The sequence below is a fragment of the Phyllostomus hastatus genome, unplaced genomic scaffold (genome assembly GCF_019186645.2).
Source record: "Phyllostomus hastatus isolate PE091 unplaced genomic scaffold, TTU_PhHast_1.1 phas_contig_150, whole genome shotgun sequence".
NCBI lineage: Eukaryota > Metazoa > Chordata > Mammalia > Chiroptera > Phyllostomidae > Phyllostomus > Phyllostomus hastatus.
Genome location: NW_025333611.1, coordinates 17,503,472 through 17,527,242, shown reverse-complemented (window position 1 = coordinate 17,527,242; position 23,771 = coordinate 17,503,472). Strand labels below are relative to the sequence as shown.

Here is a 23,771-nt window from a genome sequence, read left to right as displayed (position 1 = left end):
CATCTCTCTCCTCTTGAAAGAAAGCCTTAGATGTGCTTCTGGATCAAAGAGCAGAAACTGTGGGTTTCCAGTTTACAGGAGTCTGAGCAGGCAGCAGGCAGTGTGTGACCAGCTCTGAATCTTCCTCACAGAGCACCCTGCTCAAGGGCTTCAAGCTCAGACCCAGCAACTCAGCTTGAGGCAACAAATCAGAACTGGAACACCAACTTTATTAACAACGAGGCAACTGTTTTTCTGAAACTGCAAAATTACTCACTTTGGGGTGGATAAAATTTGTCTATATAAAAAAGAAATATTCAATAATTTTTCTGATCACATTAGAGGAAAATAAAAGCAGAGCTAAATTTTTGTGTGGTTGGCATACCTCCTTGCTTGCAAACTGCCCCCTACCCCAAATAAGGTGATTACACAGAGACAGTCTTGATATCAGTCTTCATTATGGTTTTGTGATTTCTTTGGTGTGAGAAAGATATCAGGGCTCATATTTAAACAAATGAAGGGATCAACTGAAACAATTATTTCATTTTATTTAAAGGTTTTAGAAGATGAATGGCAGAACTCACAAAAGTTCTCTAAATCATTAAAAATCACAAAGTTGAAGAACTTTCTAAAAAAGAGAATGCCAAAATAGCTTGTAGAAAGATGACACCCTTTTAGTCTCTTAAATTGTCAAAGAGAACAAAGAGGAGGCTGGAGATCTAAAGAATAAAGCTGTATTTATAAACATGCTAAAGAATACATTAAAACCAAAAGAATGGAGAAAAATATACCATACCTAACAGGTCAAATCCTGTGATAAATGAACATCATTTCTACGGGACTCTACAGTCCACCTCAACAAGATTCGAACAGCAAAACCCCATGCCTAAAAGCGCTTCCACACTCCCCGGAGCTGGCTCTTACAGAGTTCATCCTGCACACGGGACATGTATGCATGGAAAACACCCTGCAGAGACTCAGAACACCTGCAAACATAACACTGTTTCTCTAAATGGCACTCTTGGTCTGGAATCCAGTTGAGTGGAGGTCAACTACAACTTGGAGCTTGTCATTTTGGGGTGGGAGGGCAATCTGAAGCCAAAGGGCACATTGCTATTGCTACAGTTAATTCGTGGGACTACAAGTATATTCAATAAGCTTCTCTTCAATGCCAGCTATCTGCTGAGAATTAAAGAGCAGATGAAACTTTCTAACCAATTCCAAGAATTTGTGTAATAAAAGGTAATCATCACGGAGTTTATATATGCTCAGTTTCTTAAAGCCATAGATTTTATTAAAGAAAGAAAGTGCATGACATCAACAGATCAAGCACATGAATTCCAGATTAAATTAAGTACTTTTTCTCTTGCTTAACAACCAATCCTATCCATGGGCTACAAAATTGTATCCTTGACAAAATTGTTAGTGTTCTGCACCATCAAAGAAAAGACCGATATTTTTACCTGAATGTCCCACTAACCTTTAGCTAGAGGTAATATTTTTAACATTCTTTAAAAAGTTTCTTTTCAAATAATTTATTAATTAAAACAACTGGGGAGAATAGTGTGAGAATCTGAATACGTCAGCCAAACGGTGAGGGCAACAAACTTCCTGTGAAACTGCTATCCTGCCTGAATTTTTACAGGCTAAAAGAACTCTTCCCCCTCAGTTCTGCAAGGGTACCCAAAACAGAATGGCATTTCTCGGCCATCACAAGTCTCAGGTCAATCTTCTCTGTTCTCAATGTTCTGACAAAGGCTTCTGGCCCTGCAGCTCATTCGTCCGGCAACTCCGTCTTGTTCTCAATGAGCGAGATCTCCAGCACAGGCAAGAGGAGCTGAAAGGCATCCTGAATATAAGAAGCACTATTTGATGCCTGTTGGGATTGGAAAAAAAACAGCAGTCACTTAAAAAATACGCCATAAGACAGCAACAACAGCAACAACAAAGATTAATTTTTATAAATCTAATTGAATCTGGCAAATAAATAAGGGCAGACTTTAACCATTTCAGTAAAGTCACACGGGAAAAGAATAATCTATCTCTTAAGATAGCGTGAAAGCACAAAAAAAGTCAGCATTTTTGTCCAACTTGTCCATCAGAAATAATAGCCATTCTTTGGCATCCTGCTCAAATCTGGCACTCAAAGCTTATTTATTCCTTGATTGAACGGGAAGATCCTGTCACAGCATTTTACTCAATTACTCAAAGAGGATTTCACAAGCCTATAAAACCTACCCCAATAGGATTTCCAGCCCACTGTGATAATTCCTCTTTTATGGACTTAACACAATCAGTGAACATGAGACAGGTACTCACAAATATAAACAAGGAATACAGCTTTCAAAGATGATACAGTGTAGATATATTTCTGTCTAGTAGAACAAACATATTTATGACAAGCCTTATGAAATCATGCTCAGATTTTGCCAGACTTCTTTTATATCTGACAAATTCTGACCTTCCAAAAGAGTAACAACAGAGTTCATTACATTAAGGTAAAATGTATACTTGCAAGGACAAGTGTTTCAAATCTGTAAGCAACAACAATCAACTCAAAATAGCAACAGAGAACCCATATCAAGTGAGTTCACCTGTTTTGAGTTTACCAATGGCAAGTACTCCTATTTAAACCTCAGCGAGACATCTGATATCGAATTTCCAAGCCAAAGAGACCTCTGAGGCTCTCCAGTTCAATCTCTCATTTTGTAAATAAGGAAACTGAGATTGCTAAGAAGGTAAATGCCTGGTGTCGGGTCATGCAGCGAAAATCAGGAAAGATCCAGGACAGGGCTAGGCTCCTGGTTTGCAAACTTCTTTCACCCATACTACTCTGCCATCTACTAAATCACACACTTACTTTTTAAAAAGTTGTTTAAGCAATCAGAATGATCTCCCTGACTGTTCAAGGTAAATTGTGCAGTTAAAAGAATGAAAGACATCTCATTGGTGGTGACTTTAACATAATTTAAAACTAAAGTAACAGTCCAAAAGCAAAAAAAAAAAGTCTTTCTTAATTCATATTAACCAATTATCAAATATATTTTCTCCCCACCCCCAGACTTACATAAATGTTTTAAAGAAATCATCAAACATCTAAATTGTTCACACAATTAATTTATAAGATAGAGTTCTTAAAACATGGAATCCAGAAAGTGTCACCCATGGAAGCGATATAATTCATTGTGGGCTCCTCCTGAACCCCATTTTCCATGGATTTAAACAACCCTCCTCCTCATATCTAATGGACTAAAGATTATGTAATCATGGTTACCCCTTTGACAAAACAAAGTAAATTTCTTGGCAAGAAAACGACAAACTATTCTGTTCCATTTTAATAAATCTCTCATAAACCTTAACTCTTTAAGAAGCAATGCTTGCCTGTTTTTAGTTTCAACCCTTCATATTTACCCGCCGGTCTCCAGAAGGTGTTTTGTTACTGAGAGTTGTCCATTAACTGCCAAATACTAGTACAAAGTAATGGTAACTTATAGTACTACTTTTTCCTGTGTACTTTACCCAGAAGCTTCATCTTTTATATTTTGTAATTAATGAGGAGGGAATATTCATCAGATATACATCATTTTGGTCATATATGCATCAATATGGCTAACCTACCAATCTCGTGAAAAAAACAAAAAAGCCAAAAAATAAAGACTTAAGAAGAGTTAATACAAAATGCCCAGAAGTTAGAGACTTAAAAACAATTGCTACTAACCTCTAGAAATACTGCAGTAATTAACGGATTAAGGACGTCTGCCTTTTCTTTGGCCTAGAATAAAGGACAAAGTGGTAAATACAACAGATTAAAAAAACAATCAACATGGTATGATCCCACTTTGAAACACGTGTGTACACATACGCACTCACACAACATATACACACACCCATACATAAATGTAAGCATAGAAAGAGTCTGGACTGCGAGAGCAAAATGTCATCTCTGGAAGTGCTTTAAATTTCCTTCTATCTTTCTGTGCTATCCAAATTGAGAAATGTATACCTTTGCAATTTTTTATTGATTTTTAAAAGTATTTTCATTTTGGAAGAGGGAACAGACATGGGACATCTCACCAAAAAACTTCAGAAAAATTTTAAAACAAAATATGCAGATATGAAATGTGTGCTCAAAATACTCAATGGTTTTTAAGATGGCTGTGTGAAAACCACAAAAACAATGCAAATTTATTGCTCGCATGTGTTAGCTCTTACAGCTGACTTACTGGGTTCAAGCACCTTTATGAAACACATGGGAAGATTTGGCCTCAAAAGATTAACTTCAGGAAACCAAGATCTCTTTTAAAGAAAATATAAGAGGAAAAGAGAAGCTATATCATTCAGTTATATCTGTAAGGTATAATATGAATTCAAAAGTAAAGGAATTAAATTTGGGCCATGCTCTTAACCGAAATAAATTTAAGGATTCAGAATAACTGCTGCCACAATGACACTTATATATACTTACTATAAAGTAATTTTTACTTTAATTGAGGTAATAACTGACATGTAATACTTTAGTGGTAGTTTCAGATGTACAACATAATGATTTGGTATCTGCAAATACTACAAAATGATCACCACAGTAAGTTTAGGTAAAAAAAAAAAGTTTTCTTGTGATTAGAACTTTTAGGATCTACTCTCCACAACTCTCAAATACACAGTACAGCATTATTAATACCATCACCATGTTGCATACTGCACCCCCCATGATCTATTTTACAGCTGAAGTTTATACCTTTTGACCGTCTTCATGTACTTTGCCCACCTGCACCCCCTACATCTGGCAAGCACCAATCTGTTCTCTGTATCATGAGCTGAATTTACTACAAAGTAATTTTTATTTGCTTATTTATAATGCCCTTCACTTTATCCTAATTCACGATTACTGATTTCTGAATCATCTTCCATAGTTCATACACCCTCAATACATTTTTATAATACCTTAAAAAAAAGTCAGCTTTAACTACAACTGTCCTACTGACTGGCATCTGCAACATACACCCATCTGCTAGCATCTGCAGAGTTGCCAGAGCCTAAGGTGCCGGTCCTTAAACCAGAGTTGAACTTTGGGTTCTTATTTTATCAAAGACTCCATTTCTCATACCAGTCTCAGAGAACAGCACAAAATATACTGCAGACTTTAAAAAGAACAAAAAGAGCTGCAAAAATCAGACATAAACAAGGTAATCCTAAAATTCATATAGAAAACCCTTCAAATACAAAAATAATCTTGAAAAAGAAGAACCAAGTGGGAAGGCTTATACTTCTTGATTTTAAAACTGATTACAAAGCTACACTAATAAAAACAACATGGTACTGGCATAAGGATACATACAGGGGAAGGGGGTATGGTATATATCCATGAACTAGAATTTTTTTGGTAATAAAAATTGATACAATGTGGGTGAACCTCAAGAACATAAGTGACGAAACCAGATACAAAATGCTATATATTGTATGATCCCATTCATATTAAATATCCAGAATAGGCAAATCTATCGACAGAAAGTAGATTAGTGTTTCTTTGGGTTAGAAGAATATGGAGGGAAAAGGAATGACTGCTAATGGTATGAAGTTTTCTGGGAAATGATGAAAATAGTCTAAAATTAATTATGGCAATGGTTGCATAATTCTATAAATATATTATAAAACCACTAAATTGTACACTTGAAACAGGCAAATGTTATGGCGTGTAAACTGTATCTTAATAAAGCTGTTTAAAAAAACGAAACAAAACAGACATCCACCCACTAGCAGGCGGGCACCCTTACCCCGGCAGTTGTTAGGCAGGTGGTGAACTCTTTAGCCAGCAAGGACAGCTCTCTGCACAGCACCACTGTCATCCTGGGAAAGAAGGGAGAAATGTCAGGAGGGCTCCTTTTTCGTTTTTCTTTCTCTCTGTGTTCTAATAAACTACACCTAACAACTGCCAGAAGAAAATAAATCACTCCTGGAACTAAATGTGGAAGAAGAAAGCTTTCAAAGGGAGTAAATGTGCCTAAGTCAGCTGCCTGATGTATTTGGGGACCCATGTGAGTAAGCATTCAGGCAGCAGGAAGAGGAAATTCTCTCCTTGGAAAAACATTTTCCTACAAAATCCTCTAGAAAGTCATCTACTTCCAAGTTAAATCAAAGAAAAATAACTAAAATACATTTTAAGGAGACAAGATGATGCTTAAAAGATCCTACATTCCATTTAGAAATATAATTAAAATATGCATTCATTCAACAAGTATCTTTTGGAAGTTGTCTTTGTGCCTGACTCTTAAGTCCTGGGGATGGATCAGTAAATAAGCAAAGTCCAAGTTTTCACGGATTCTAACTCACTTGCTAATTAAAGGGAAGACTATATATATATACACACACATGGATGGAGGTGTATATGTGTTTATATACACACATATATACTATACATATAAACATGCACGCATCCATATATCCATACACACACACACACACACTGGGTGGTGATATGAGCTAAGAAAATAAAGCGAGCGGAGGATTAGAAACAAGTAGAAAGAAGGCACTGGTTTAGACTGGGTGGTGAAAGGAAGCAGCACGGAGTGGAAACCTGAATGCGGTGAGGGAGTGAGTCACGAATGGAAGGGCATTCCAAGCAGTAGAAATAGCCATTTTTCCACAGAGCAGGCTGCTCTGGGGTTCTGAGTCCCCCATCCTCAGGGTGTTCAAGACAAAGCCAGGCATCTCTTTGTGGGATGTTACAGAGGGGCATCAAAACTGCAGGTGAAAAAGAGGCCTGGAGGACATCAAAGGCCCCTCCCAATTGTAGCGTGCTGGACACTCTCTCACACATGTCTTTCCAGTGAAAATTCTCATTATTCAATTAAGAGATTTATTTAAAAGTAGTAGCTCTCCTTTTCCCTGCTTTGACTACATAAATTCTATTATTTTTTATTTTTTTATTTATTATTTTTAGTATTTTTAGACAGAGGGGAAGGGGGAGAAAGAAACATCAATGAGTGGTTGCCTCTCACACGCACCCCACCAGGAACATGGCCTGCAACCCAGGCATGTGCCCTGACTGGGAATCGAACCAGCGACCCTTTGATTCACAGGCTGGCATTCAATCCACTGAGCCATACCAGCCAGGGATATTTTTGAAATTTTTGTTAAATCACCAATATAGTGGGGGAAAAAAAGGTTTAACTCCTACTCTGGATAACCTGGGCAGATTACTTCTCTTAAGTCTGTACTTCTTCACATTTAAAGCTTTACTGATCATCTAAGGTTGTTATAAAAATTAGAAATGATACATATAAATGCCTTAGCATGGTACCTGGTATATACTTAGCACTCAGTAACTTAATTATCCAGAATTGAGATTCTTAAAACTGTTTTCTGCTTTTACTTATATAAAATCCTATTTCTACTAAGGCTAATAATCTGAGAAGAACTAATTTTCAAAGTAAAACGTAGTTAATAAAAAGGGCAGAATTATAATGTAGACTTAATGGCTCAGTAAAAAGAAATACCATACTTGGCTACATACTAACTAAAACCCAAAATGAGCAAACATCTAATATGTGAATGATACAGTGTGAATAGTATCGCATCTTGTTGAAAGTTTCTAAAATTTTGGAAATAAGCCAAGAAAACTTTCAGCAACTTGTAACATTTAGAGGGATACTTATTACTTACTGGGAAAGGGTTCTGCTTCTTTCTATAGCTGTCACTTCCTGTTTCCGGCCATGCAGAACCAGAGCTGCTGTTTTGTGGAACAGTTCGATAAAGCAGGCAGTCAGTTCTGCTAGGCTCCGGATTGCAAACGCATGGATGTCCTGGACGGCAAAACAAAGCAAAGCACAGGTTTCTTTCTTTTTATTTTTTTTAATCTTTTCTTTTTTAACCACCTTGTTTCTCTCATACTGAAAGATTTAGTGCCTTGACACCCTTCAGTAAACCTCTTCTTCTTACATAGTAGTAACGTGACTTTACATCTGGACTCACAGCTGCAAAAACAGAGGCTGCCCTAAAGTCAGGTGTGACCATGTGACTAAGTTTTCGCCAAAAGATTTAAAGCGTCCTGTGGCGGCTTCTGGAAAGCGTCAGGACACCACACATGTACCCTCTGTCTCTTTCTTCACCCCCTCCTTCCACCCTAGAGTCGGGAACTAAGATGGTGTAATCTTGGAAAACAAGGTAGAAATCATGGATGGCAGAGCAACAAATGCAGAGCACTTTAGGTCCCTGACTACAATACCCCCATCCCAAAACTTTAAAAAGGGGGAAAAAAAAAACCCCACAAAAACCTTAATTGCTTTGGTTACCTCTATTGAATTTTTATCGATTTGTTCAGTTCTTTCTCCTTCCAACTGTTTTTCTCCTTCCTTCTCTTCTAATGGCTTCTCCAGAGATGTCCTGATCCATTCATAGGCTGTATTTCTTGCCTGAATAGAAAAAACGAGTACCGTTCATCAACAATTCAATTCAGCTCACCAAGATTGCTGTGCACTGACCAAGAGAATGTTGGCATCATGAAATCCAGTCCTTCTGTTTACAACATCCAGCTTTTCAGTACTTAACTTACTAGATCCCTCTCCAACACTTAACCACTGCTGTCCACTCATGGCTTCCTGAGTTCCCTAATCCTTTCGCTTTTTTTAAAACTGAGCTATAACTTACATACAGTACAGTGCACAAATCTTCAGAGCGCAACTCAAGAGCTGTTTACATGTGTACATGGCTATGCATCTGTGACCTCAATCAAGATAAAAAAAACATTTCCATCATCCTAGCAGGTCCTCCAAACCCCTTCCTAGCCAATACTGCTCAAAGGGAGTCTTCCTCACCCTATCAAAAAGTAACCATCCTTCTGCCTCACTATAAATTAATTTTACGTCTCTTAAAATGCATGTAAATGGAATTATAAGTATGTTCTAATTTGTGCCTGGTTTCTTATGTACAACATACTGCCTGTTCGATTTATCCACATAATTGCTGCATGTATCAGCAGTTCATGTTTATTTATTGCTGTGTAGTATTTCATTTTATACGTACACCACAATTTACCCATTCTGATGATGGACCTCTGGGATGTTTCTAGTTTTCTTTAACTTTTGTAATACTACTGTCTTCTGGTTCTCCCCCCACCCTTATGAGCATTCCTCCTCAGTCCCTTGTGTGTCCTGACCCCCCTCGGCAGTCCCTTACCCACCGGTGTTACCTGGAGCCCTGGCCTTGGCTCTTGTCTCACCCTAATCCTCCTCTCCACCCACCCAAATGCAGTGATTTTGACTGTTCCCTACCTGCTGCTGACTCCTAAATCCTCAATTCCAGCACTGACCTCTCCTGAAAACAACAGATTCCAACTGCCTGCTGGACTGATGTATCTGGATATTCTACAGGCATCTTCCATATAACATGTACAAAATTTGAATTGCCTTTCTCTCCCAAAGTTTTTAATACTCTTTTACCCCCCAGAGCTTTAGAGGAACAAACATGTATCGGTCACCCAAGCCAACATATGTTAGCCACCCAAATTCTTTCCTTCCCAGTCAGTCACCAAGATGGTCTGATTTTACTCTACATACTTCTCCAACCAGCCCCTCCTCTTTCTCTCTATTCCTGCTTAAATTCAGATCCACTTTGGGGCAACAGCACTCTGATTGGTCTCCCTGCTTCTGATCTGGTTCATCTTAAATCCATCTTCTACAATGCTACCAGTGATTCTACGTAAGCCCAGAGTTGATCGTCTCTTCCCTTCAACGAACGGCTCCTCATCAAGTAGATCACATTCTTTCACGTGATGTTAAACCCTGAATCTCCAGCTTCATCTCTTACCACTTCTCCTTGATGATCCGATAGGAATGGCCTATAGCATGTCTGTTCTTTGTTCACCTATCCTCTTGGTCCAGAATGTCCTTCCCATTTTTTTCCCTTCTAAATCAGGATAGGTCTTAATTTTCTTCATGTTTTAAAAAAGTAATCTTTATTGTATTTTCTCCATTACTATTTAGTTCCCTTACACCCTCCTTCCTACGGCAATCACCACATTGTTATCCATGTCCATGAGTCCTTTTTCCTTTTTGCTCAGTCCCTCCACTCAAATGTCGTCTCTTCCAGGTAACATTCAAGGGCTTTCCAGGAGACTGGCCACCTAAACAACTCTTCCTTGCATGTCCACAGTCCTCTGGGCATCCCTTCATTAGTACTCACTGAAATACACGGACATTTACCATGGGACTATCTCCTTAACAAACCACCTACATTATCAGAGAATAGTGGTAGAGTGTCTTAGTTGGGTAATGCACACCCAGTGCCTGGCACACTGCAGAGAACAGGTACTCTTTGTACCTAACCAGCTTCCACATCCCCTTTCTTTTGGTAGCAGGCTCTACATTTTTCTCAGCTCATGTGGTATGGGTGGGGCTGCTTCCATCCTCTGGCTCCAAGGGTTGACAAACAACTCATGTTTAGCTACTAACAATATTAATCCCCAGCCCAGTGATTATTAGTTCATGGATGAAAAAGTGACCTAAGCCAGGTGAGTGGGCATCAGCCTGAGGACATCTGATAAAATTACTGGGAAGGGGAAATCTTTCTGTTGCAGTTACTCAATGGGAAAAAGTTACCCTGAGGCTTTCAGTAGTCATCTTTTAAACGTGTGGAAAAGCTTCCCTAACAATGAAGCCAAACAAGAAAGCAGGTCAAGAGACGGAGACGGACAGGCTTCTGGGCAGAGGGCCATACCTGATGCCAGTCTTGCCCCTTGATTTTAGATTTGAGCTAATAAATGCCCCTTTTTTCTTAAGCCAGTCTGTCTTGAGTTTCTGTCATTTGCAACTTAGAGAGTTCTGGTTTCTAAGGAAATGTTTATTATAATTAAATGAAGGCATCCACTTGAGTAACTTATAGACAGAATGTGTTCAGAGGTATAACCAGGCAACAGGCATCCAGAGAACACTTTGAGAACATTCCAACTGAGAACTGAAGGGATCTCAGTTTTCATTACAGACACGGCATTGGGGCTGAGCCTTTAAAGCGGGGCTACCAGCCGTCCCTGGCAAGGAGGCAATGGATACCTGGTGTTAACTGGTCCCCAAATGTTTCTGGAGAGCGGGAGAGGAGGGTGAAGAGGCAGCAAGCAGCCCAAGATCCAGTTAAACGTCCCATTAGCTGACACTGGCATATAAGCTATGTGGGTGCTGCTCTGGGAACAGGCTTTGCCTGAAGTCCCTCCAAGTTCCAGATGTGAAAGGCAGCTCAGGTACCACCACCTAAGACCAAGGCCTAGGCCATGGGACTCTCTTATTTCCACAACCTAAATGGTCATTACCTGAGTCCTTGGGCTCTAGGAAATGGCAACCTCTAGCTTCCTAAGGGCTGGGGCCACAGTCCTGAAATGTTCTCTGAAACATTCAGAGTGCTGCAAACAGTTAAAACGTCAACAGAAGCTGGCCCATTGGTATCATGAAGGCTGGTGAGCACTGCCAACTTTAGCTGACCAACTCTGTGACCTAATTTAAACTTTCAGACAACCAAAGCACACCAAATAAAAACAGGTGAGGATGGCACATGTGTGTGTTCCAGGGGAATGGGAGGGGGTGCAGATGTGAGTTCAGCATGCTAACCTGTGAGAGCAGGAAGCGGCAGAAACTCAGAATATACCCTCAATTTTGGTGACATCCTCACTAGGAATTTACAGTCTTACCTTCTTTATCCACTGAATCCATGCAAGTAAAAAGTGAAAAAGAAAGAAAATCACCAAGAAGTAATCACTTACCCTGGCAAGTTTCTCTGGTTTGGAGGAGACGTGAAGCTGGGAAAATAGCTCTGTTATCTCTTTGGTAAAGTCTTCATCCCCTAAAAAAAAAAAAAAAAAAAGTCCCATAAAAACACTGTAGAAAGACAGGGGAGTGAGGGTCATGGGGACAGGAAGGGTGGGGCAGGAAGAAGACAAGAAGAGGAGTGGTGGGAGCAGTAGTGTTAATAGCAGTATAATAATAGCAGTAATTATGAGCATGGTGCTTTAGTGCTTATAGAATTCTGATAAATGTATCAATGAATTCTTGAAATGGACTTACAAACAGTGTGTCATTATCCCATTTTTGAGATGAAGAAACTAGAACCTGAAGAGGTTTATTTGTTTCCCATAAATCTCATAACAAATTAGGAGTCAAATTTTGGCCTTTCTACCCCAAGTTCAAATCCTGTGCTCTTTGTATTACATCCCAGAAGTATAAATGGACCACTAGTGAAGGCAGAGTCCTAAGCAAGTACTATGCATGTGCTTCCAAGGAAGTGTCCCAATATAAATCCTAAACTGCAACAAAAATAAATCAGTACAAGTTTAGTTAGGAGAATGGAAAGAGTTTCAGGCACAGAAAACAAGTACAAAGATCCAAGGTGAAAGAAAGCATGGTTAGACGTTTAATATGGTTGGGAGTATCTTTTTTTTTCTTTTTTAAGACTTTATTTATTTACTTTTAGACAGAGGGGAAGGGTGGGAGAGAGGGAAACTTCATGTGTGTGTTTGCCTCTGGTGCACCTCCTACTGGGAACCTGGACTGCAACCTAGGCATGTGCCCTGACTAGGAATCAAATCAGCGACCCTCTGGTTCACAGGCCAACATTCAATCCACTGAGCCACACCACCCAGGGCTTGGGAATGTCTTAATATAAGAGAAAGAACAAGGGTAAAGTGAAGCTAGGAAGGTAAGCAGGATCCAGGGCCTTATAAATCATGCTGAGGAACTCAAACTTTTAATTAAGGGAATGAGGAGCCACTGAATGATTTTAAACATAGACAGATATGTCATATTTAAATTTTAGAAAGGTCAACTTTGGCTCCTGGGGGAGAGGGGTGGACTGAAAGGGGAACAGGAAGGGAGGCAAGAAGGCTAAGGTGATAATCCAGAATGCAGGTGAAAAATAATGGTGGATAAAAACAAAGGAAAGAGACTCCACAATGTTGAAAGGATGGTAAGGATGCTGCTGGAATAGGCCTAGTGGGAGACGATGGGGAACACGGGATACTCATGCTTTGGAAACATACATGTAAACAGGTGAGTCAAGATCAAAAACAACACACACAAACAAATGGCAGAAAATGGTCTTCTCCACCCTTTTCATCTAAATCCTATCCAATATCCCCTTTGAAGCTCAGCCCAAGGCTTCTCTGTACTACAGAATGCATACTACAGAATGCAGCGAGAACTCTTATACACAGAAATCTCCTAGCACTAACAATCTGTATGAGTCTTTCTTAGGCACCAACCTCACAGTTTATCAGAGCCAATTACTACTGCTTCAGAGCAGCTTCTTCTTCAAAATCCTTAGGGAAAAAAAATTCTATCTTGGCTCTTCTCTCTCCATCTACCATTCTTCTGTCCTTCTCTTGGCAGTTAAGGCAGAGAAGTCAAATGGCTTAGTGGTCCCGGGTAAACAGCTTTGGGAAAAGCTGATCTCACTAAACGATTACTCCCGTAACTGACAGAACTCACAGAAGCAACTCCTAGTCATATCTGTCTAAAAGTATGAAACCTGATTCTTAGGCAGGCATTTTGTTTTCCCAGCTAAGCTCAAATTTATGTGAGTGCAAGGGGTGAATCTGAATCTACACTAGGATACATGCACCCAAAGGGGTTCACAAAATAATCCGGTAGAGGACAGGGGGAAAAATATGAAACTTTAATTTACAGACATTTATCTCATTCTTTTAGAAATTCTATTTTAGGGTATACTTTAGAATGTAAGTAATATATTATTATAGTATTAAGTGTGTATAATTTATAAATATTCAAATATCTAAGTGCTCAAAAAACTCTTACTGCTAAGAGTTGATGAAAAAATGTTTGGAGACCATTGTCATGTATTCCCCCACAGACCTGAGCATAAAAAGCAGCTGTTGCACTAGAATAAAAGTATACAAGGATGGAAAGGAGACAGGGCCAGGGCTTTGGAGGGACTCAGGAGACAGGCTAACATCTCCTTTCCAAACATGTCTCCTTTTCCCCAACATGTCTCCTTCCAAAGCGAAATGATCAGCTGCACAAAACAGGGGCAAGGGCTATAGGCTGATGGATATAAAGATGTCCAATGTCACCAGAACCAGCTTCTATGGTTTTCTCTCCCCTCTGCTGCCACCACTTTTTTTATCCACTTCATTGAGATATAATTAAATACCGAGGCTGCATTCTCAACCAAATTCACTGGGGAGGGCTGTTAGGAACAGGGGCAAGCAGCACTCCACGGCCATTTTTGCAGAGTCCTGATCTCTGGCAAATGGACTGAAGAGAAAAATATCACAGAACACAAATCGATCTGTTTGAAATCTCCTTAGAGTCCTCTAAAAGGTATTTAAAGATCAAGATTTCTGATTACTATGCAAAAGCCAGATGTTGACTAAGTTGAACAAATACTGTTAACAGCACTATGTACAAACAACTTAAGTTTATAAATAACTAGGGATTGTCACACCAGGCCTTGGTTAGAAACACTAAAGAAACTTAAGCAAATCAAAATTAATGTATGGGTTTCCTGCTAAATGAGACTTTTAAAATGCAGATCTCTATGTACTGGGTCCAGCAAAAATAATGCCCCTTTTTTATTACAAAATCTTTTATTATAAAATCATAAGCATGTAATTCTAGAATATGACAATATCATACTCAAGCATACCACATGACATTTTAGGTGAATGTTCAAATTACAACTATAAATTATTACACCCATATTATTACCCTACCAACCACACTCAAGCAGGCCTTACTTCTCCCGGACCCTGTATTTACTTATGCCATCCTAATAACGAAAATAATAGCCATCATTTATCGAGTGCTTATTATGTAGCACAAATTATGTATAACATTTCATTTAGTCCTAATAACAATCTGAGAGGAATTAGCATCCTCTTCTTATGGTTGAAGTTAACAGAAACTCAGTGTTAAGTAACTTCTCAATGTTACATGGCTTAGTAAATGGTAGATCTGGATTTTGAACCCAGGCCTAAGCCCAGCTTTCATCCCCCATGCTTGAGGTATTGTCTTCTCAATACCTCAAGACAGTTTCAAAAGTTTACTTTCAAAAACCACTTCTTATCAGGATTCTTGCCGTAGAGTTAAGATGTCATTTAGCAAAATGTTATGTAACCAACCAGTCTGACTTCTTAGAACACAGGGCAGAACACAAATGGGAACAAAAAGAAAAATCCATCTGAGTCCAGAATCCACACATTCAGCTTTACTTCCTTCTCTCACAAGAAAGATCCTACGATTATCACCCACAGCACTCTGCTTCTAACACACGATTTAAATAAAAGGAGTTATCTGGTTTTCCATTCGTTACAGATTAGAAATAGAAAATGAGGTTTAGAGAAGAGAATCAGAAGCAAGCTCAATGATAGTGAAGAGAATTTTAAAATGGGCAGGTAAATGCACAGAAGGAAATAACAATGCACAATTTTTAAAAAACAATTAGAGGCATTTCTAAAAGTATAGCAGTTTATGAGAATTTAACCTAGCAGATCTGAAACCTTTTGGTCTCCGGACCCCTTTACACTCTTAAAACTTTCTCAGAACCCCAAAGACTCTTTTTTAATGTATATTATATATCAAATCAACATGTATCACTTTAAAATTTCAAACTAAAATGCTTGAAGTATTTATTAATTCATTAAAATAACAATAAACCCACTACTCATTAACACAAATATACTTTTAAAAATAATTAACATACTTTTTAAGAATATTATATTTTCAAAAAAAAAGGAAAATTTCAGTGATACAAATGCCATGTTTTAAATCTTTGCAAAACTCTTTAATGTTTAATTTACAGACAGGTCTTTAAATCTTTGATACATTCAGTCTGCTACAATATGTTGTTCTGTGGAGAAGCTACCGAGTCTGGGGGTAGAGGGCTGTCATAGGGAGACACACACACACTGCCAGCTGCTCACAACAATGTCTAGTCGGGGGCAAGGCTGCAGAGAATGTGCATGGAAATACTAAATGAAAAAAGTAAAATCAGGCTAGTGTAGTCAGAGAGAAAGTAATTTATTTTAAAGGCAATACAGTGCATTTAAACACACTACATACATCTTCCCACTCACATGCTGGCTTTTCCTATTACCTTTTTTCTCTTCCTCCTCTTCCTCAGAGAACTCTTCTAGGGAAAATGCTTCTTTCAGTTGATCCAATTCAAGTTTTAGAGTCTCTAATTCTTCTCCACTTAGAGAATTAAGAATAGATTTCACCTGAATCAATATAACATAAAATAGTAAGTTGTGGGAATATAAAAGAAGAAGAAAAACATTCTCAAATGAAGAAGAGGCTATAGATCAAATTAAAATCAAATTATGAGCTCACTAGCCAACACAATCTATTCCTTAAGAACCTCAATACAAGCTGGTCATTACAGAAAGGTAGAATTTGTGCTTCCAAAAATAATATAAGGTAGAAATGTCTGCAAATTATTAGTGCTTAACAATGGCTTAGAAATTAGGGGGGAAATAAAAGTCTTGAATTAATTAAAAGCTAACAGTGAACTATATCCAAATTGGCAGCTTAAGCCAAAAAAACTTAAAAAAAAAAAAAGACCAAAGTCAAGAAAAAATAACAAATGTGCTATTAAGACTTCTTTGTTAATTTTTCCCTTTTTTGTTTAAATTTAGAGAAATAACACTTGACTCATTCTGTTCCTAGCAATTAGTTCAAGCATTAGTTTCTAGTTTGTTTCAGCACAGTATTCTCAGAGTCTCAAGGCTCCATCTGAAATTTCATCTTCTAACTGTACAAAAAGAAAAGAAACTATTAAAGACTATTCCAGTTGAAATTTTTGGTTTAGAATCACCTTTACTTCACTTTCTCGAGAAAGCATCTCCAGAGCTTCTAGATGTGAAAGGCCTTGAAATTCATCAAAGAGTAGCCCATAATGAGTTTTCTTGTCCGTTTCCATAGTAACCTCATTGGTGGTCAACTGCTCTTCTATCTCCTTCGCCTCTCGTAAAATCTGAAAAAGAGAGAGAGGCATTACCCTGAAACAAGTAACGAGAGCTCAAGGGTGAGTTTTGAGAGTCGAGGGACGAGGGACGCAAAGCTGAGATGAGTAACAGTGTAAACCTACTACTACCCTTTCATTCCTGGCATTGTGATTCAAATCTGCTAGGCTTAGGAGCCGCAGGGAAAAAATGATCACACATAATTTGATTCCAGACAGAGTAAATAAACCCAAGGAACCAGGTGTTTCTCTGAAAGTAGTTTAAATATTAATCTAATAAACAACTCTGAAAGGATTTGGCATCTTACACTGCACTGACAGGAGGCTCCTGTCAGAAGGAAAGCAGAGGAAAAAAAAGAACAAGGGAGTTTTCTAACCTTTAGAGCACTCCCACCTCTCCTATCCCACCACCCCCCCCCACACAAGCCTTAATTAAAAAATTATTAAAAATTTCCCTAAAGGAAATGCTAACAGCATCCCAAGTTACAACAGGCAAAAATACAGATCAAAATAGAAACAGGGCCCCAGCTGGTGTGGTTCAGTGAATTGAGTGCCAGCCTGTGAACCAAAGGCTCACCAGTTCAAATCCCAGACATCGCAAATGTCTGGGTTGTGGGCCAGGTCTCCAGTAGGGGGTCTGTGAGAAGCAACCATACACTGATGCTTCTCTCCTTCTCCTCCTCCCTCTCGTCCCCTCTCTAAAAATAAATAATTTTAAGAAAAACAGAAAGAGGAAGCAAACAGGTAAAGACAGTACCTGAGATAGTGTACAATTCCGGTTCATTAGATCCTTGGTTCTTTTAAATCCAGGATCTCCTTCTGCTATTACATCCATTGTCTTTTTCCCAATGAATTCTAAGGCATCCAAACCCCCACTGATAACGGTCTTTCCCTAGGAAACACATGCAATCTCATTACAATAATACTGAAAAAAGACACCTATGTGTTTTGACTATATAAAATAATGGCTTACAATACCAAGTACAGACAAGAATATAAAGCAATTGAAACAATCATACACTGCTTGTGAGAATATAACTTGGTATAACCACTTTGGAAAACTGTTATCATCTACTACAGCTGAACCTATGAATGTCCTGCGACCCAGCAACTCCACACATGGTTACATATTCAGTAGATGTTTATACAGAGGCTCATCAAAAGACATACAAGAATGCTCACAGCAGCCTTTTTGTAAAAAAGCTAAAAACTAGAAATTACCCCAATACTCACCAACTGCAGAATGAATAAATATCACACAGTCACCCAATGGAACACAGCAAAGAATATAGATACGTCACACAAACTTCACCATGGATAAATCATATAAACATAATGTTGAGTGAAAGAAGCCAGATACAACAGCATACATTCTGTATGATTCCATTTATGTACAGTTTAAAAGCAGGCAAAATTAATCTATGATGGCAGAAGTCAGGACGATGGCTATCTTGATAGGCAAGAGAGGAAGGCACAGATGATGGGGAAACAGCCTAGGGGCCATCTGACATACCACCACGCTGCTCGTTAGCCTGAATGTGTTCACATTATGAGAAGTCAAACTGAACACGTAGGATGTCACTCGTCTGTAAATGTGTTACACTTCAATAAAAAGTTAAAATTTGAAAGTACTAGCTATCTACCCTCATATAGGAAAGATGTTTATATTACCCTTTAAAAAATGTGTCTAGTCATGTATAGTTTTACAAGTATCCATCATAAATATAATATTTCCCCTTTGCCTAAAAGATGCAGTTATGAGGAAAATATTTTCTTAAAGCAGTTTTCTATGGCCACCAAAGTAAGAACCCCTAGTCCATAAAACATGATGTACACTGCCTCTCTGTTACATTTCACCTCCTGCTCCCTCCTTTAAAGAAAGTTTTCAAGTAGTTCTCACTCTATCCCTAAGATCAAAGTAACTGATCTTCAGTGATTTGGAATGCCATAAGAGTAATTAGTCCCCCGGCTTTTCAAGGAAGGAGGGACAGAAACCCGGTGCGATCATGGAAGGGAGAGGAACACCTTGCATTTTACACTCACTGTGCTCTGAACAGCAGTCGAGATGGTCGAGAATACACCAAATGGTCCAGTCACTGGGGAGGAGTTTTCATTCTCTTTGGCATTTGTCTCCCCTACAGGAGGAAGGAGATATGCAGACATAAAGAGATGGCTCATAAATACTTTTGTTTTGTTAGCACCTATGTGGATTTTTTAAAAACTAGACCCTACTTCCCACATACAAGGTATTAGCCTTTTTTGTTTTATTAAACTATTTACTTGTTTTAAAATAAAGGTAAAATAGCTCTTTTCATTTTCATTTCAGAAATAAAATCCAGTCTTTTGAACAAATAACTGAGAGATATATAGATAGCTATTTACCTTTTTATTTTAAAATTGGCATGTATATATCACAACAGGTTTATGCTGTGTGGTTCTATTTACATGATCTTCTGAACAAAGTAAACTAGAGAGTCAGCAAGCTGAGATCAGTGATTGTCAAGAACTGAGAGTAGGTGGACGCATGAGGGAACTTTTGAATGAAAACATTCTTGCATCTTTTTTTTACATTCTTGTATCTTGATTGCCTATATATAGAAAATACTATCTGTATAATCACATTGGACTGTGACTACAGTGTAAACAGGACTGGATGTATGTCAAAACATGTAAAACCACATACTTAAGAAGAGTGAACTTTACTGTCTGTAAATTACAGCTCAGTAAACATGGCTTTTTCAAATCTAGTCTATTTTAAGTTTTATCCTAGGAAGGCCGAAGCACCTGGAATTTGCAAGTCAGAGTATGGAGAGGTAAGGGGTTCCAGGAACCTATGCAAGAGTGTTCTTGAGTCTTAGGCTAAATACTAAGCTAAATAGCACTGGGAGACTCCAGGATACTAGACAAAAACTACCATGGAGCTATAAACTAAACAACGCCCAAAGCTCATGCCAGGTTACATGACATCTGACTTCTGACCAACCACTGTTAAACTAGAGAGGCCTAGTTTGACACCTTGGAATTAGGTAGAGACTTCAGACAGACCAGAGGCTTTAGTGGTAGGGCTAAACTAGCACTTAAGAGTAATGGCTGCTTCAGATTCACCCTAAAGAAACTTAAAAATAAGTCTTAAAAGGATCAGTGTAAGCTACAAATCTCTTAACTGCCTGCCAAACAAAATTCACACCCTTTAAAAGACAACAAAATCTACTCAACAACGTAATATTTGTGATGTCCAGCATCCAGTTAAATAAATGGTCAATAGAAACAGACTCAAATAACAGAGATAAGCTGTGCCTAATTTATAAATTAAACTTTATCGTATGTATACGTGTATTAGAAAAAAAACACAATACAGGCCCTCAAATTAAAAAAATTAATAAAAAATAACAGATGATAGAATTAGCAGACAAGGATACTAAAATATGTACATAAGGAAGTGAGAAGTAGAAGACATAAAAAAGAAACAAATAGAATTTCTAGAGTTGAAAATACAGTATCTGAAGCTAAAAAGTCATTGAATGGACTTAACAGCATTAGACACAGCAAAAGAAAATAGCAGTGAACTTGAACTTGTGGGATAATCACTATCTAAGAAATGTGTGCCTGGAACACTAGCAGGAAAAACCTGGGAACAGAAAAGTTACATGAGCAATGGCCAAACATTTCCAAATCTGATTATATCTCATAAATCCACGAAGTCTGATGAATCTACAGCAGAATAAACACCCCCCAAAAAATTAGAATCAAAACTGCTGAGGAGCAGTGATAAAAAGAAATTGTAGAAGCAGCCAGTTCCCAACAGAAAGAATGTAAGCCAGACCCAATTAGATGCCACTTTTAAAGTGATAAAAGGGGGAGAAAATGTCATCCTGGAATTCTATCCTTAAAAATGGAAGGATAAACAAACAAAAAAAAATCCTTAAAAATGGAAACAAAAACATTTTCAAACAGCTCCGAGCAGTGTGGCTCAGATGGCTAAGCATCATTCAGCAAAGCAAAAGGTTGCCAGTTCGATTCTGAGTCAGGGAACATGGCTGGTTTATGGGTTCGGCCCCTCACTGGGGTGCATGCGAGAGGAAACCAATCAGTGTTTCTCTCTCACATCAATGTTTCTCTTCCTCTCTTTCGCCCTCCCTTCCCCCTTTCTATAAATAAATAAATAAATAAATAAATATCTTAAGAATTTTTTCAAACAAAATCTTTGAGAACTCACTGTCAGCAAATCTGCACCAATAAGAAATGTAAAGGAAATTCTTAAAGCTGAAGGAAAATGGAATCAGCTGGTGAACAAAAGAATGGTCAACAGAAATGGTAATTATGTGGATAAATATACACAGCTCCTCTCCACATTCTTAAATATGCATGGAGTATAAATGAGGGGAAAGCTTTCCCTTTTTCCTCTTCAAAAATGTTATTTAGACAGTAATCTGGCAAATTGCATCTAAATTTTATCTGAGAGTACCCCATTACTTAGCAATTCCAGGTTTAGAATTTTCTATTAAAAACTAATTGCAAAAAGACGTAAGTATAAGAATATTAACATTGTGCATAATGCTTCAGAAATGATTAATTATATATTCAAAATACACCTACATAAATGGAATTCCCTGCAGCTATTAAAAATGATGTTGGCATGTTACTGACACAGAACATGATGGGTTTTTTAAAAGGCAGGTCTTTTTTAAAAGTAGGTACAATTACAGTTTTCTAAATGTGCTTACTCACATTCACAAAAAATTTTGGAATGATATGTACACCAAATGTTATTTCTGGATAGAATCTGATTTTTCCACTTAGCTGCTTGTAACTTCCTTTTTTTTTTACTAAGTTTTTCTATAATGAGCATTGCTATTTTCAAAGTTTTTTAAAAGTGATTTTCTTGATAAACAAAAATCCCTAGGACATGTAACCCACTTTTCAGGCTTGTCTCTCCTCCATCCCTACACAAATCCTGGGTTTCTCTCTTTCCCAGATACCCTCATGCCCTCTCACTTTTTTATTTTTCATACATGCTGTTCCCTTAACCTCAAACTCCCTGCACCACAGCTTCTCCATCTGTCAAAACCATACCCATTCTCAAGATCCAACCCAAATATTTTCCTTCATGAAAACGTTAGGTTAATTGCTCCAAGTTTCCAGTCCTTTCCTTGAACCTCAGCCACATCTGGCTTTATTTGATTTGTGTGCTGGTTAGTTCTTTCAACAATGGGTTCATCCATTAGATCCAAAATGAAAAACCTCTCTATATTTTTTCATTTCATTTTACCACTGAAGTATAGAACCTTGTTTGGTTTGTTCACTGATATCTCCACAGCACTTACAATAGTGCCTCACACAAGTAGACACTCAATAAATTTTTGTTGAATGAATTAGTGGGATGAATTGAGTTCAGAAAAATAATCTTCCTACAATAGTTTTGATGCCTAAAGGTAATGCTTAATTACACTAGGAAGGGAAATGAGCATTTGATGCAAATGCAAGCATAAAACATGCTTTATTCCTTAACCTACTAGTGCATTCATTTCTCATATTCTGACAGTTTTAGAAATGGCAAAGGACTGTGGGGTTAAAAAGCATAAAAGAATAAAGATAGGACACTGGAAGCGTAAACTCTCAACAAATAGTGTGAATCCCAGGTTACATCACTTATGTCTTATTTCCTTGATTACTCGTCTTTCCTGACATTATCAGGTATATTCAACCATAGTCTTTGGATCAAACACTCCACTCCCACCCCATCCCTAAAAGATGACTGAATGATTTCCACTGGTGGCCTCTGGTTTACCTTTAAAGTTCTGAAAAGAGACCTCCCAGCTACAACACCATTAGCAGAGGAATTAAACCCCCTCCTCGGGAACTTTAGTTCTCTTTATAATCTTTTAACTCTTTAAAAAACTCATTATTAGCCCTGGCTGGTGTGGCTCAGTGAGTTGAGTGCTGGCCTGTGAACCAAAGGGTTGTTGGTTCAATTCCCAGTCAGGGCACGTGCCTGAGTTGGCTGTAGGGGGCCTGTAAGAGGAAACCACACATTGATGTTTCTCTCCCTCTCTTTCTCCCTACCCCTCTCTCTGAAAATAAATAAATAAAATAAAAAAACTCATTATTAAACTAAAATCTAAGTACATGTAACTTTCCATAATAATAGTTCTCTTTTTATGAGCCACAAATAAACCTCTTCTCCAGAATAGTCTTCAGACACATGAAAAGAGCCAACCTATTCTCCCAATCTCCCTTTCCCAGATTTCCAGATTCGATTTCCATGATGCCTTCAACTTTCTCTTGTAAGACAGTAGTTCTATCTGCTCACTCTTTTCAGGATTCACTCCAGTTTTGTTTTGTTTTTTTTTCACTCCAATTTTTCAATGCCCTTCTTAAAACATGGCTTGTGTGGTACACTTTTAGGTGTTGTGGAAGATATTGCTGTTATCTATTCAAAGCCATTTCTAATCCCCTTTTCCTTGACTGCTAAGCCTACCTCCTGATATGGAGATTTATTATTATGACCAAAACTCACTCTCCCAGCACCTCTTACTGCTACAGCAAAAACACAAGATCCTAGCCCTGGCTGGCGTAGCTCAGTGGATTGAGCGTGGGCTGTGAACCAAAGTATCGCAGGTTCGATTCCCAGCCAGAGCACATGCCTAGGTTGCAGGCCATGGCCCCCAGCAACTGCACATTGATGTTTCTCTCTCTCTCTCTCTCTTTCTCCCTCCCTTCCCTTTCTAAAAATAAATAAATAAATCTTTAAAAAAAAAAACAAAAACACAAGATCCTGTTAGAGCCACTGAAATCTGAGAAATATGCTGGGGGCTGCTGGGAAAGCTTTTCCTCTT

The 23,771-nt window shown here is 38.2% G+C and overlaps 1 protein-coding gene across 2 annotated transcripts in view; it reads right to left on the bottom strand.

The window, feature by feature from the left end:
* Positions 1-507: 507 nt before the first annotated feature.
* FAM114A2 (family with sequence similarity 114 member A2) overlaps positions 508-23,771 on the bottom strand; it is a 29,126-nt gene continuing 5,862 nt past the window's right edge. For both annotated transcript variants that reach the window (XM_045829597.1, XM_045829591.1), the window contains exons 5-14: positions 18,979-19,070; positions 17,693-17,827; positions 16,789-16,947; positions 16,069-16,192; positions 11,723-11,802; positions 8,268-8,387; positions 7,639-7,778; positions 5,751-5,823; positions 3,698-3,751; positions 508-1,855 (exon numbers count right to left, since the gene is read on the bottom strand). In XM_045829597.1, coding sequence (XP_045685553.1) covers positions 1,754-1,855; positions 3,698-3,751; positions 5,751-5,823; positions 7,639-7,778; positions 8,268-8,387; positions 11,723-11,802; positions 16,069-16,192; positions 16,789-16,947; positions 17,693-17,827; positions 18,979-19,070 — 1,079 coding nt within the window. In that variant the 3' untranslated portion in view covers positions 508-1,753. The remainder of the gene's footprint in view (positions 1,856-3,697; positions 3,752-5,750; positions 5,824-7,638; positions 7,779-8,267; positions 8,388-11,722; positions 11,803-16,068; positions 16,193-16,788; positions 16,948-17,692; positions 17,828-18,978; positions 19,071-23,771) is intronic.